At 40.4% G+C, this 15,873-nt stretch overlaps 1 protein-coding gene across 34 annotated transcripts in view; it reads left to right on the top strand.

Moving 5' to 3' along the window:
• Nucleotides 1-15,873, top strand: part of EPB41L3 (erythrocyte membrane protein band 4.1 like 3) — a 144,584-nt gene that overhangs the window by 62,053 nt on the left and 66,658 nt on the right. For 33 of the 34 annotated variants that reach the window (XM_072152155.1, XM_072152168.1, XM_072152164.1 and 30 more), the window contains exon 4: nucleotides 11,379-11,483. In XM_072152155.1, coding sequence (XP_072008256.1) covers nucleotides 11,379-11,483 — 105 coding nt within the window. The remainder of the gene's footprint in view (nucleotides 1-11,378; nucleotides 11,484-15,873) is intronic. The other variant, XM_072152157.1, reaches the window with a different exon arrangement.

The following is a 15,873-nucleotide window of genomic DNA, read 5'->3' as shown; positions in this document are numbered from 1 at the left end:
ACCTCTCCAGACACCACCTCCCTGAGAGGACCCTCTCCCTAAAATACTGTTTTTATTCATTAACCGATTTCTTTATTTTTTTGCCAATATACTCTATGGAAGCTGCCCCCTATCTGCAGAACACACTTTCCTGTACAAAGACATCTGCTCAATGAGGTTTCACTGTACATACACTGTGCTGTGTGTGCAGGATCTGATCCATTCATTAAAACTGATGGGGAGCCTGAGTTCTGTCTTTATTTGTATATTCAAACTTTCATACATACACATTTCCACTGTATTCAAACACAAACCACTCGGCTACATACCATTCATGTCATGTAATTAGATGACCTGTGACATGTGATTAGTGACATGCTTATGACATCACTGCTGGTCCTGGAGCTTTTACATGCTGCCAGGATTGATATTCTCCAGCATCCAGTAGCTACTGATCATGAGTGTGCATGTGCTAATGACCCCTCCCAACAACATCCACCCAGCCTCAGTCTAGCTAGGGATTCACATGGCAATCAACCAAACATGGACAGCCAGAGGGACAAGCCTGATAGCTGACAAACGGCTGCAGATAACTAATGAGTAGAAATTAGCAAATTGATTATTTTGGCTTAGTACAAAACTAGGCAAAAGTTTTTATACCTTACAGTTGTACTTTAAGGACAAACCTAAAGAACCTATCTAGTATGTTACTCGGGGACTGCCTGTATACTTCCAGTGTATTAAAATCAGTCCATAGTCATGTGATGTCACACAGGTGCACTACCTATTATAAGACAGAGCTCTGACACTTACTCCTTGTAACATCACATGAACGTGGACCGTTTTTTTATCCTCAGGAAGTTAACAATAAAGCTTTGAATGACTGCAAGCTTTAACTTTTCATCATACAAAAAATAGCATTTACTTGCTGAAACCGAACAACTTCTTTAAATTGGACATATTCAGCTTAAAGTAAATCTACCATCAAAATCCATCATGGCAAACAAGGGATATTTACTCATAGATCCAGGCACTGTGGCAATCTTTTTTACATTTTTTATCCACGATCCCCCTTCTTTCTAAAATAAACTTTTACAATGATGCTAATGAGCCAGAAGGTCTCTTAAGGGCATTACCAGAGGCCCTCTGTGGTGCAGATTCACAGGCTGTTAGTTTGTCTCCTCTTTTCCTCTGCTCCCTCAGCACTTCCCTACCCTCTGATTGATGTATTCTCACTGCAGCAGAGGAAGTTTAAACACGTAGTGGGAGGGGGAAGTTCCTTGCACATTGTAACAACCTGTGAAGCTGCAGAGCCCTTTTGCCCCATTAGCATAAATTTAAAAGTTGATTTTAGAAGAAAGGAGGTCAGGGACAACACTTTTAAGATGATTACCACAGTCACAGAGCATGGATCTATGAGTAAGTGTCCCTGGTTTATCGTGCTTAATATTAATGGTAGATTTCATTTAATAAGTTAAAATTTATAGATTCACTGATTTAGAAAATGTTCTCATGTTCAGGCCAGTTTATGAATACTTTGATACATACAGTACAATGAATTGCAAGGAGCGGAGCTTGGCTTCTGTGACTTCCTAATGTAAGGAGGTAAGTACTTAGGAGTAAGTGGAATGACAGAGACCTTTTGTAGTTAAATAAATTACTTTTCTTTTCTGGGATACAACAATTCTGTAGAAATCTTCCTATATTCAACACCTGTTAAGTGATCTTAACATTCATGCCAGCTTCATGACCTCCTACCTCTGACCTGGAGGCCACAAGCAGATAAGAGCCAGAGCTCTTGTGTCTCGCCTCACAGGTTTTTAATGTTTTTATAGCCATCCTGTTGTAAATAAGATGTCCCTGTATTTATCAATCTGTTGTTTTTTTTTAATATCCTTTGATGATCACTGCTCAGTGTGTATAAAATCCTGTGAATTTTCTGTTTGATGCATAACATCATGTCTGACAAAGAGAACTAGTATTCTCAAAAGCTCACCATCAAATATACTCAGCCTCAAAAAGGTATCACCTGCTTTCTTCACTCTTCTTGAAATCTTCCTATACAAAGACGGGACAATGCAATAGGCGATGTTCCTAGAATTTTAAGATAATGATAAGAGCAATTGGAGCAGTCCATAGTTGTCTAAATTCAGAAATGTGGTTTATTTGGGTTATTTCTGTATATTGTACTTTGATGCCTCGGCAGTGGGTTTAAGCTGATGCTTATTAGACATTCCAGCCATGATGAGTCACTTGTACATGACCTCATTCCTGAGGCTTCTCTTCTGTCAGCTGCATATGTGCTTTATACAAATTGCACATATTCTGTCTATAGACTGGGAATTAGCATCTGACAAAATATTAGCTAAGTTTTGCAGTATCAAAGTATTGTAGAATTTGCATTAATGAACCCAGCTAATGTTGTAGTGTAATAATGAGGTTTGACATCCCCTTTTGTCCTTATTCTTCATCATCTGCATGCGTGCACTGACTGTACCGAGAGTGCTCCGAGCTGAGTGACATTATGGCAGATAATCCTGCGTTCACTTCTACCGTCTCTAGTTGTACGTCCAGATAACAGTTCTATATTTAGCCTTCATAATTGCTCTATTGTGTTTGCAGAATAATGTTCAAGGCACCACATACAGGAGATAATTAAGCGACAGCCATTCCCTTTTATTGGGAACCAAATTCTGTTTATTTTTTATTTGGTTTTTCAATCCAAAAAAACCCCCCAGTGCACTGGTTAGCTAAACCCCTTTAAGGAGATTGTTGACCTGGTGCAAATCAAGCTCAGAGAATATATGAAGGTTTCCCTCTATGGCCGCCTAGGCTGTATGTGATTGATTGAGGATTTCAGTCTGCCACATGCTGTCGGGAATGGGGTAACCTCCAAAGTTTGTTTTGCAAGAGGCAACCCTATGGGTGCGTTCACATGCGACATTTTTTTTTATGCATTTAAAAATGCATGCGTCTGAAACAAGTTTGTTTTTACATGTTACCATATGTTTGGATGATTTGAAAGCACTTTTATTCGTTGGGGAAGTGTAAACAGCAGCACACAATGTTAACATAGCTTCTTCCACATCCAGCAATAATGAAAACGCTTTCAAACCAGCCAAACACATGGTAACATATAAAAAAAGATACTTGGACTTCTGACAAATAACAAAATTAATAAAAATCTAAATTCCACATTCATGCATTTCACTTTGACAACAAGCCTTAACGGAATTTGAAATATTCTTTTCCGTTTTGGATATTAACATTCTCAAAACACTAAACCTGTAATGATAACGTAAAATAGAAATATAGTACGGTAGTTTTTCTAGAATCCAGACTTGTATAGTGTCTTACAGAGATCTTACAGACAGCACTGAGGTTAATCTGCAGCTGATCAGTTCTGTCTTTGGCTAATGGGGTTTAGGGGTGAGGCTTAAAAAAATGAGGACACAGACTGGACACAAAGGCTCCTGCCTCAGTTGTAACTTGTCTGGGAACTGGAGCTCATACCACAAACAAAGTATATATAAGATGTGAGTGCATTTTGTTTTAGGAATTTTGTGTTATTTTGTTGTCTTTGTGCATTTGTCAAAGTTTTTAAGGTAAAAGCTCCCTTATTTTTTTATCTATTGTCATGTTTTGTGGGCTCGATGTTGCCAGGCTCTAGTTGGTTACATAGAAGTAAGTTCATGCTGTTTGAAATGGTCAAAGTACAGTGCGGATAAAGTGAAGAAGTCTGGACTGCCCTGGCGTTTCTCTTGTTGTGACCCCGGGTTAAGCATTGTGTGCGTGTGATCTCGTACTGTATGAAACGCTGCACGCTGGCGAGCAGTTTGAAAGATGTGTATCTCAAAGTGAAATTTCTGCCAGAAGTTCTGTGATGCGTTGACCTAGTTTACCATTTGTACTGCATTATCTGGGGACTCCAGTTAAAAGAGCGGATTCACTTTGTTGTCGGAGAGTTGTCATGCAGGATTTTCACTGAAAGATCTCTGCGTTTTCATGCGAGTAACATCATTTAATACTAATTGACTCCTGGCTGACAAACACTAGTGTCTTGTTGGACCTTTTGGACACAGGATTTATGTATTTTTCAACCCTATTGAAACCGTTTCCTCATTTGCTTTGGTATAATGAACTTGTTAACATTCTTCAAATGGGTCAATGAATCTTTTGCTATTTGATGGGCTTTAGTTCTTCAATGAGGGGCCACATAGGAAATGAATTATGAAAAATATGTGGAAAATCAGTGTATAACAATGGAGGACATGCCAGTGATGTGTTTTGTACTTTCAAAAGAAGCAAATGGAAGCAAGTATTATATTGCAGGATTAAACTGCAGGATTTGTAGTCGCCCATAAATACTAATACTAAAATGGTTTAAAAAATAATAAATATTTCATAGATTGTAAGCTTCTTGCGAGCAGAGCCCTCACTTATGTTCAAAGGACTATGTTTTGCTCTTTAAGGTTTTATTTTATTCATATTTGTACCCCCTAATCTGTAACATTCTGCCGAATATGATGGCGCTATATAATTAAGGATTTATTATTATTATTTTATTTATATAGTGCCATGATATTCGGCAGCATGTTTCCACTGCCCTCCATGTAACAAAATGTTTACTGAGCTTACTAGGCTATTACTGACAGGACCACCTACTTGACTTCTCAAATTCATGCCTATGGGAGCGCCGAAAATAGTCGTGCGGACATTGCCACAGACATGAATTTAGAGTGGCTGTGGGAAATTCCAGTCAAGCGGCATTTTCTTGATGCTATTTGGCACAATTAAGCCACACCCCTTTACCAAGAAAACAATGATTTTCAGAAAAGACGCATCCCTTTTTAAAGGCGAGATGCAAAAATGTGATAAATTGTGCAAAAATGCATCAGATTTGTAACCATTTCACAATAATGCTAAATTTACACGACTGTTGGGGGACGTATATATGGCCGCCACATATACGTGTCCCATTGCCCAGCAATGGGCGCACGGCGGGGTTTGGAGTGGTATGGTGCAGCACACGTCCAGAACCGTACCGTACCGTTCCGTTCGGGAAAGATAGGACATGTCACCCCCTCCTCCTCTCCCATGCACCGATGTGCTACGGTATGGCGGGCATGTGTTTGTGCGAATGCAGCCTAAGGTTAAGTTGCAACAACAAAAGTAAATTTACTGACTATTTCGATAAAGGAGCTGTAAACCTAAATTAATAAAATATTTCTAGCCAATACCATTAATAAAGTAGATTTATGTAATGATAAAATCATTGGTGCATTTAATTCAGTTTCTTAGCTGCACTGGTGTAAAGTTGTAATCATTTTATTCTGTCCTGTGGAGCTCTGATGGACTTTAGAGCAACCTTGCCCTTTACCTAGTAGCCGTATTGGGAAACAAACCTGGGTTTTCAGTTGTAGATTTATACAATTTAGGAAGCATTCTCTGATTTCCAGAAACATTTTATATTGATTGAAATGTGTGCACAAAGTGTATTTCATGCTGGTCCACTGAGATCAATAGCAAAAAAGCCAGAGTCACAGTATGGCTATAGAGCAGAACTTTTAAGTTTTCTAATGTCTCTATAAATGAAATTGCTGCTTTAATGAGACGCTATTAAAAGGTTTTTTTTTGTTTCATTGCCCAGACACAGCCCAGTTTATTATAGGGATACTTACAACACTAAAACAATGGTCCCCAAGGAACTGCTGGAATGTTTGTGTCTCATTTTCACATAAAAGGGACTTTAAAAGTAGTGACTGTTATCTAAAGATAATTTTCTAGATATTTTAAACTTTTGATCTTAAAATCTAGTTGTAAAACTGCTGCTGGAGGGTGTAACAATGCCAAAATCTCAAATACACAAGGAGGAGACATCCCAACATTTCTCTTCTCTACATGATACAGGAAGATATTTCTACTACTATTATCATCTTAACTATAGGACAGTGATGGCGAACCTTTTAGACACCAAGTATCCAAGCTACAACCAAAACCCACATATTTTTTGCAAAGTGCCAATGCGACAATTCAAGCAGTGACTTAACTATGTCACCGGTTTAAAATTGTATAGGCACTTGAGGACACCAATACAGTAGAAAGAAGGAGAAGAAGTTTGGATTATCATTGTACCTTCCTTCTAGGGTCCTGTGCTGCCTGGGACTGCAAGAGGCCTTAAGTCATCTCTGGCAAAATCTACCCTGGGGTGATGGCAAGAGTGCCCATACAGAGGGCTCTGAGTGCCACCTCTGGCACCCGTGCCATAGGTTCGCCACCACTGCTATAGGATTTCTCAAATGTCAAAAGTTAAGTTACTTTAAATTTTGCATGCTAGTTCTTACTTCCTTGGTTGTCAGTGCTATTTAAAGGTAACCTGTCACCACTACTGTATACAGCGAGTGATCAGTTCCTATAGAGCCCTATTAAAAGACTGACATCCTTCTTTTACCTAAAAATAGTTTGCTTACATCCACATAAATCGCCTTTTATCTTATATTGCCTGGCATCAAAGGGGGCATGTCCTGCTCGGCTGGCCCCTCCCATCTAATACTCCACATGCCTTACTGGATGCAGTTTATGTCATGTGACCAGAGTGACATCATCTCGGGTACTTTAGCCTCTTAATAATAGCAAACTGTACCCCATGCATATATCTGACCACGTGAAGTCACTTCAGCCTCCATGGACTTCTACTCCTCTCCATCCTCCATGGAGGCTGCTGTGTTTTCATGTAATCACATACATTGTGTACAGTTTGCTATTCTATAAAGGCTAAAGGACCCGTGATGATGTCACTGGTCACATGTCATGAATGTAACACAAGGCACTGTGTAAAAAGATTGACACATGATTTTCCATCTGTACGTAGAGCTTTATATGTCTGGAGTTGAATATTAGCAGACAGTCCCTCAGTACAAAGAGGCAGAGCAGTGATTTGAAGAGACACAGAACTGTCGGTCATAATAATGGGACATGGCTCACTGCCAGCCTGAGAGAGAGAAGAGTCACAAAGACCAGACATGAGTCACAAAAGCTAATTTACATATCAAATAAACATCTGTAATTAAGGTACAGTGCCCCATTGGCAGCTAATTTTAGGTGATATGGGTAGGACTTGTAACCCTTTATCAGCAGGCATTGTTACTCAGGGTCGTCAAAATCTGGTGACAGGTCCTCTTTAAGAACTAAAAGTGCAAACTAGTTTTTTTATGTTTGAAATATATGTTCGAATAAGTATAAAATCCATTCTATGAAGCTCTCTCTGATTATTTTTTTTGTGTGTGTGTGTATGTGAAATACATTTCTTTTACTCCGATGTCACACTGACTGCAAAAGAGATCAGCCCATTACGTGAATTCGTATGTATCACTGGGCCAAAAAGCCATAATATATGAAGCCTGACAGCACTTGTGATTTGCAATGATAATGACTATAATTACAGCATTTATTCTGTGCTGATGGCCTTGTATGAAGGACAAAATCGTTCAATAACACTAGGAGCATGGGGTTATTTTTAATGGCCCTGCTATCCCCACAGGAAGACTTTCTATATCACCATCACTTATATAATTGTCAGCAGATATCCACAATCTCTATTATTGAATGAAGTTTCATGGTTTCTCCCTGTGATAAAAATAGCTACAGAATTGGGAATTTGGAGAGTGCACACAGCATTCGTTCTTTTGCAAAATTCCCAAATTGAACCATTAGTTCATAAACTTTGGAATTTCATTCCCCAGGTCTACTGCCAACAAGGTAGCCCAGTGCTGGTTGCTAATTCACAGGACCGTTGCCACAATGGTTCTAGAACAATTATGTCTCGTCTAATCTGATGGTGAGATTAGAGGGCTGAACACTTAACTACTGGTCATATTCAATTACCCTACTCCCAACTACAGGAAAAGCTCTTTGATAGCAGGCAATTGTGAGATTGTACTATTGTTTGGTGAGCACTGAGAGGTGTGTGCCAAACACATAGCTTACTAAAGACAAGGAAAATTGCCTACGTTTTATTCTTCCAAGTGAATGCAAATGTAAGACTTCCATCAAGCAAGCAGATTATTTTCTAGCAAAGTACTGGGCATTTCATATTCTATCAAAATTTCAGTTTTTCATATTTTGAAATTCTCTGTTGAAAGGCAAAATGGTTTACAATACAGGTACTGTATTGACCAGTTTAAAGTGGCAGAAAACCATATTTCTAAAAAAAACACTTGGTTTTATATGCATTAGTGCGTCCTGGTCATCATATCTTTTTATTTCATCAGTTAAACTTGTCAAAGCATACCTTCAGTGTAATGTAAAGACTTAGGCTATATTCACACTGCCGTTGCCCGCCCGTACCGTAGCGGGCAACGGCAGTGTACGGGGAGAGGAGGAGGAGGTGAGCGCAGCTCACCCCCGCCCCTCTCCATAGCAACCTATGGCGTACGGCCCCGTATTACGGGAAAAGATAGGACAGGTCCTATCTTTTTCCCGGGTACGGAACGGTACGGTGCCGCACTTGTGCGGCACCGTACCGCTCCCGTAGGGTGCCGTGCGCCCATAGGAGTGTATGGGGGACGTATATCGGCCGTATATATGTCGGCCGTATATACGTCCCCCATACGTTCGTGTGAATATAGCCTTAGGCTATATTCACACTGCCGTTGCCCGCCCGTACCGTACCGTAGCGGGCAACGGCAGTGTACGGGGAGAGGAGGAGGAGGTGAGCGCAGCTCACCCCCGCCCCTCTCCATAGCAACCTATGGCGCACGGCCCCGTATTACGGGAAAAGATAGGACAGGTCCTATCTTTTTCCCGGGTACGGAACGGTACGGTGCCGCACGTGTGCGGCACCGTACCGCTCCCGTAGGGTGCCGTGTGCCGATAGGAGTGTATGGGGGACGTATATCGGCCGTATATACGTCGGCCGTATATACGTCCCCCATACGTTCGTGTGAATATAGCCTTAGATCCACATTTCTAGTAAAATGAGCGATTTGTCCTGCAGATCTCTTATCCTTACATATCCTGGAAGGAAAATGCAAATAACTGTTTCAACGGTGGGATAAGGAAAACGTTGCCTCAGGCAGCAGCTGTCACATCAAGTATGACATACAAGAAGCCTAGTGACATGATAAGCCAAAACATTATATCTATTCCAAAAGAACAGCCTGTCCGTTTCCATGTTTTTACATCTCATCAGCACATTGTAGGGTTTGGCTATGTTAGAGGTTGTAGAATACCCAGAAGACAGGTAGTGACAGCTTCCCATAGAGCCCTAGTAACTAACTGACACCTTTCTTTTAGCTAAAAATTGTTCCCCTGAGATTCCTATATTTTCAAACTTATAGTTTTACCTAGTGTCTAAGCATGGCTACAGCGAGTCGAGGTGGGCGTGGCCTCCTCGGGCTGAATCCAGCTGCTCCTCTCAATCCTATCTCTGTATGTAGCTGTAATGTCATATGACCAGGGTGATATCATTGCAGGTCCTATAGCTTTTGTAGCATTAGAAAACTGTACACCAAGCATATTTCTCATGAAATCACAGCATATTATATCACATGAAATCACAGAAGCCTGTATGGAGAGGAGTAAAAGTCCATGCAGGCTGCTGTGATTGTTTTATGTGGGCAGGTACTTACATGGGGTACAGTTTGCTAATGTTAAGTAGCTTAAGAAACTGTGATGATGTCACCCTGGTCACATGAAATTAGGCCAAGCCCCCTCAACGCGCTCCAAAGATGGATAGATACCAGGCAAGATTATAACTCTGATTTTATGGGGATCTGAGGGAAACTATTTTAAGCTAAAAGCAGGGTGTAAATACCTGTATTTGTGAAAAACGCGGTGACAGATTCCCTTTAAGTGTAGGTAAACCTGCAAAAGCTAAATTTCTGTTAGGAGTTAAGTTTCTTCCCTGACTTTGCAAATCCACTAGGAACAAAGTACTATTGGAGCTGCAGCTTGGCCCCTGGTTGGTATTGACATTAGTCTTTCTACTCCCTCAATTCCTTTGCAGGGACTGCTGTGGTCACAACATTGTATTTTTATTAGCTAGGAGGCTACCTACACACACCTTGGAATTCATGGTTTTCATTATCCAGTAAATGTTGTAAATGTTTTCATTTTTTAATCCCACATCTAAAGAATTGGCTGATATCACTTCTACGTTTATAATAGAGAAGCATGAAAACAAATTTTATTATGTCTTATTGTAAAAGGGTTACAGAAGTTAATACCAATTTATTCATCAAGATTAGATCTCCAGTTACGAAACATTCTAAGAGTATGTTGAGAAAAAAAAGACAGTGGCCCACATGTATTCAAGCGTTTGCACAAGTTTTTTGACCATCTTTGCATTAGAAAGAACGTTCAAACTTCTTGCAAATGTATTCTTAAAAGGAAACCTACCACCACAATTCTACCTATAAAGGTAGAACGGGTGGTAGGTGGATGTAAGGGACGTGAGGATAGCTCATTTTAGAGCTAATCCTCACGTTCCCGCTAACTTTTGGTAAACTTTATTCAACTAACATGTAAATTTAGTTATGCGGCTACTGGGGCGTGGAGTAGCCAGCACGAGGCTACACGGCGCGGCTACTCCCCGCCCCAGTAGCCACGTTACTCCTCTTACCCTGTTGTGTCCGACAAGCCGGCTACTGCGCATGCGCAGTAGCTCCGGCCTCGGAGCTGGGGCTGCTCAGCTGCGGAACTGCGTTCTGCACAACAGGGTAGGAGGAGTAACGTGGCTACTGGGGCGTGGAGTAGCCGCGCCGTGTAGCCTCGTGCCCGGCTACTCCACGCCCCAGTAGCCGTATAACTAAATTTACATATTAGTTGAATAAAGTTTACCAAAAGTTAGCGGGGACGTGAGGATTAGCTCTAAAAAGAGCTATCCGTACGTCCCTTACATCCCCCTACCACCCGTTTTACCTTTATTGGTAGAATCGTGGTGGTAGGTTCCTTTTAAAGTGTCTGTGCCAGTTTTGTGTCCGGCAAGACAGAAAAAATGTGCACTTAAAGGGCGTGTAAGTGCTTAGTCGGACTGAGCGCCACAATTCTGCAGCATGAACAAAGTGCAACAAAAAAGAATAGCGCACACTTCCGAGCAGTGCAGCGGGCGCCAGATTCATGAGGACCACGCACCATAATTCCTGAATCTGGAGCCCTCTGCACACTCCACAGGCAAACTGCACATAGTGCAGTTTGCACTGTTTTTGATAAATGTGGTCCCTTATCAACATGCAATAATAACAAAGAAATCATATTTATAAAGTGCCTTACTGTACATTTGTGTTTTTTTTTTTTAATTTGGCGAGGTTTGTGTGCTATTTTACCATATCTGTGAAATACATGGTACTAAAATGTTTAAGAGTTTATTGATGTAAACTATAATTTTTGTTTTCTTCTAGAAGCGGTCGAAAGGTCAAGTTCTTTTCGATAAAGTGTGCGAACATTTAAACCTACTGGAAAAAGACTATTTTGGCCTCGTGTACAGAGACTCGGAAAATCAAAAGGTACATATTGTCTGATCAGCGAGCTTTCATATGGGATCTAAAAACAACTTCAGTTATGTATCTGCACAACCCAGTAATAAAAGCATACAAGTATGTGACCAATCTGTGAGGATGAACCTACATATCTTTCCAGCTGGCATCTATCAGCCCTGTCTGCCGGGTAGCACAGTACAGAATGTCCCCAGGCTATTCCTAATTATCATACATTACATATACTCAGTTTTATGGATGAGGTGTAATTGTCAGGTGTAATTATTTCAATTGCGTACAAATACTGTAACTGAGGTTATTAATATAATTACCATCTATGAATTAAGCTATTAGCTAATACATATAACACCTTCATGTTGCACTGTTCAATAATTTCATGTTTTATAATGTTCTTATTATTCCACATGTATAAGGCCTGTTGTCTACTTGCGAGTTTGGTCTGACAAACTCACTTTGTACACTATTCCACTTTTCCGGACTGGACCAAAACTGTAACCGCTGAACTGAACGGACATTCTTCAGTAATTTAAGATTTGATACAGTAAATACTGCAAGTACACAAATTGAGTTTATTGGGCCAAACTCGCTTGTGAGCAACCGGCTTTAGAAGGTATAAGCAGCTTACCCAAAATAAAACAAGACTGCAAATTGGACAAATAGTTCAAGGCTCCATTCACACGTCTACAAATGGCTCCACATGGAGAGGGAAGGGGTGAGCAGCACTCACTCATTCTTTCCTTCTACATCCGGCTTTCAGGTGACCGCACACATCCACTCACATGGACATGTGCATGGAGCCCAAGCCTTGGAGCTGATTGTTGTCCTCCTCCTTAGATCTTCTTCCACAATCAAACGTTTTTTAATGCTGGAATAGTTTTGTTGACCTGAAATGTTAAAACCAACTTTTGTGTTTAATTTTCTAATAGCTATAAGATCAGTTCTGTAGCCACATATTCATAACTTTAAGAGCCTTTACACCTGCCGCTTCCTATGCCAGGATGTTTTGTATGTACTTACACGCAGCATTAGTGCATAATCGTTAGGCTAACCCTGGACGTGCAATCATAAAAACCCAAGTGTTCGTAGCAGCCAGTAACACTTTAAAGCACCTGTATTTGCAAATACAGGCGGTCCAGTAGTTAAGAACACTTGACTTGCAGACAACCCCTAGTTAAAGATGGACCTCTGTGGAAGCTCTCTGAATGCTGCAATAATCAGCTGTAAGGTGTCTGTAATGAAGCTTTATTGATAATCCTTGGTCCTATTACAGCAAAAAAAAAATGGAAACTCCAATTGTCACTGGGGCAAAAAAAATTTTGTCCGAATCTACAATGATAAAATATACACTCATCAGCCACTTTATTAGGTACACCATGCTAGTAACGGGTTGGACCCCCTTTTGCCTTCAGAACTGCCTCAATTCTTCGTGGCATAGATTCAACAAGGTGCTGGAAGCATTCCTCAGAGATTTTGGTCCATATTGACATGATGGCATCACACAGTTGCCGCAGATTTGTCGGCTGCACATCCATGATGCGAATCTCCTGTTCCACCACATCCCAAAGATGCTCTATTGGATTGAGATCTGGTGACTGTGGAGGCCATTTGAGTACAGTGAACTCATTGTCATGTTCAAGAAACCAGTCTGTGATGATTCCAGCTTTATGATATGGCGCATTATCCTGCTGAAAGTAGCCATCAGATGTTACAGGGTACATTGTGCTCATAAAGGGAAGGACATGGTCAGCAACAATACTCAGGTAGGCTGTGGTGTTGCAACGATGCTCAATTGGTACCCAGGGGCCCAAAGAGTGCCAAGAAAATATTCCCCACACCATGACACCACCACCACCAGCCTGAACCGTTGATACAAGGCAGGATGGATCCATGCTTTCATGTTGTTGACGACAAATTCTGACCCTACCATCTGAATGTCTGACCTCTAGCATCAACAAGGCATTTCTGCCCACAGAACTGCCGCTCTCTGGATGTTTTTTCTTTTTCGGACCATTCTCTGTAAACCCTAGAGATTGTTGTGCGTGAAAATCCCAGTAGATCAGCAGTTTCTGAAATACTCAGACCAGCCCTTCTGGCACCAACAACCATGCCACGTTCAAAGGCACTCAAATCACCTTTCTTCCCCATACTGATGCTCGGTTGTAACTGCAGGAGATTGTCTTGACCATGTCTACATGCCTAAATGCACTGAGTTGCCGCCATGTGATTGGCTGATTAGAAATTAAGTGTTAACAAGCAGTTGGACAGGTGTGCCTAATAAAGTGGCCAGGGAGTGTATAGTTCCGACTTACATACAAATTCAACTTTAGAACAAGCCAATGAAATATATCCTGTACTGCCTATATTTTTACAATCTGGGATGAAGTTTATTACAATAAGCTTATTTTTACATGTTTGAAGAGATACAAACCTATGAGGCCAACTGTATCTTTAGGTAGGATCTTACTCCAGAGTTTAAGAGAGTTGTATTTCCATTTATCTATTCATGACATCCACAGGATACTCAATGAAATGTATTTTGAGTTGCTCTCCAGAGGCTGTGGGTTCTGCTCCCACTCTGCTGTAATATTCAAAGTAAATCCAAACACACCTTAATGCAGAGTGTTTGTTTTTTTTTCTGCGACCCAAAACATGTGACTTTTCAACTGCCTCTGTCAGACACTGGTAGCTGCAGTGGAATGGAGGAAGGTAAGGCTATTACCACAGGACATGTCACGCATAGATAAGATGGGAATATTCCTTTTGAGCTCTTTAGAAGTATTTTGCATGTTAGATCATATTGGCTTAGATAGTTTGATAAATATGGCCCATGAGGTGTTAATTTCTGTAGTGGATATGAGATTTTTTTAGTTTGGCGCAAAACAGCAGATGCAGAAAACTGACGTAACTGCAATGAAACATCCTCTCCAATTGGTCCGAAGTTGGGTTTGAAAAAATGTGATCTGTTTATCATATAAAATGCACATGAGTTATTATTTACTATGAGCTTGATGTTGATTTGCTAGTAATCTGCAGGCTGGCCATGTACCTTTCATCTTGCGTAAGTGATTAGAAGAGAGCAAAGCCTACGGCGAGCGGTTGTAGCTGGCAGGTGCATACATAATTGCCAAATAATTATAAGCTGGCCTTTGTAGCCGAACTCTCTGCAAGGCACTCTAGCATTCAAGCTTTTATTAGGTATTCATTCACATAGTGACAACACCTTGTTACTAATTGCATTTACATATGTATGAAACAATAAGGAGAAGGACAAAAAATTCTTTATAGATATTTTGTTCCAGCGCTGTAGGCTGCTTCCAGGACATCTGTTGGACTCTACTGCAAAATTCTAATGGAACACAAGCATAACAGCAGTTACACTGCTTCCAGAATTTGTCAATTTAATGTGATGTCTGTGTCAAATCAAATGTTGCACAGCAAAAAAAACTAAAATGTTCAGTTTTTTCATGGGTTTAGGTCTTTTATTAATGTATATAGTTATCAGTGGGTCTGTTATACTAAATATTTTGGCCTGTTGACACCTAGTGATTTCTTCTGACAATGAATTTCAGCCCACACATGCTCCTAAAGATTAAAATTGTCTGATAGGAGCAGGAATGAACATGTTTACATTTGCCCCAACATGTCTTTTCCTTAGGCAAGGAAGTGATGGGAAAGATTATATACAATATTATAGATACAAGAAGATCAGTGTATTCTAGACCAAGGTTACTGTATACAGCAGTACAGACAGTCCCCAACTAAAGGGCACCTAACTTACAGATGACCCTTTTTTACAGACGGACCAGTCTGCCAACTGTGACCTCAGATAATGGTCTCTGGATGCTTTACTTTAGTCCCAGGTTGCAATGATCAGCTGTAAGACGTCTGCAATGATATTTTATTGATAATCCTTGTTCCCATGACAGCACAAAATTTTGAAAATCCAATTGTCAGATAATAAATTTTATAATACATTTTATAATTGTAACTCAAATTTATCAGATCCCACTTGCATACAAATTCAACTTAAGAACAAACATAAAGAAACTAAGTAACCTGGGGACTGCCTGTATATAATCAACCAAAGTAAAACTGAGACTAGTCTCACTAGAAGAGGGAAGGTTAAAAAATTAGTACAGCAAAAATAATCTGCAGTACATCGACATTACATTTGGATTACTTACATTCCATCATGGATGGTACCCTATTGGATAACAAAAGCATATACGGTGCCTCTATATGATAATGATTATCAGGTAAACCGTTTTTAAGTTTTGAAGTTACTATGTTCTGCATTCACCTTAAAGAGGTTCCCCAAGGTTGAAAAACATGGCTGTTTTCTTCCAAAAACAGCGCCACACCTGACCATAGGTAGTTTGTGGTATTGCAGCTAAGCAAA

The sequence above is a fragment of the Engystomops pustulosus genome, chromosome 5 (assembly GCF_040894005.1).
Source record: "Engystomops pustulosus chromosome 5, aEngPut4.maternal, whole genome shotgun sequence".
NCBI classification, from domain to species: domain Eukaryota; kingdom Metazoa; phylum Chordata; class Amphibia; order Anura; family Leptodactylidae; genus Engystomops; species Engystomops pustulosus.
This window is presented reverse-complemented; position numbering and strand designations above follow the sequence as displayed.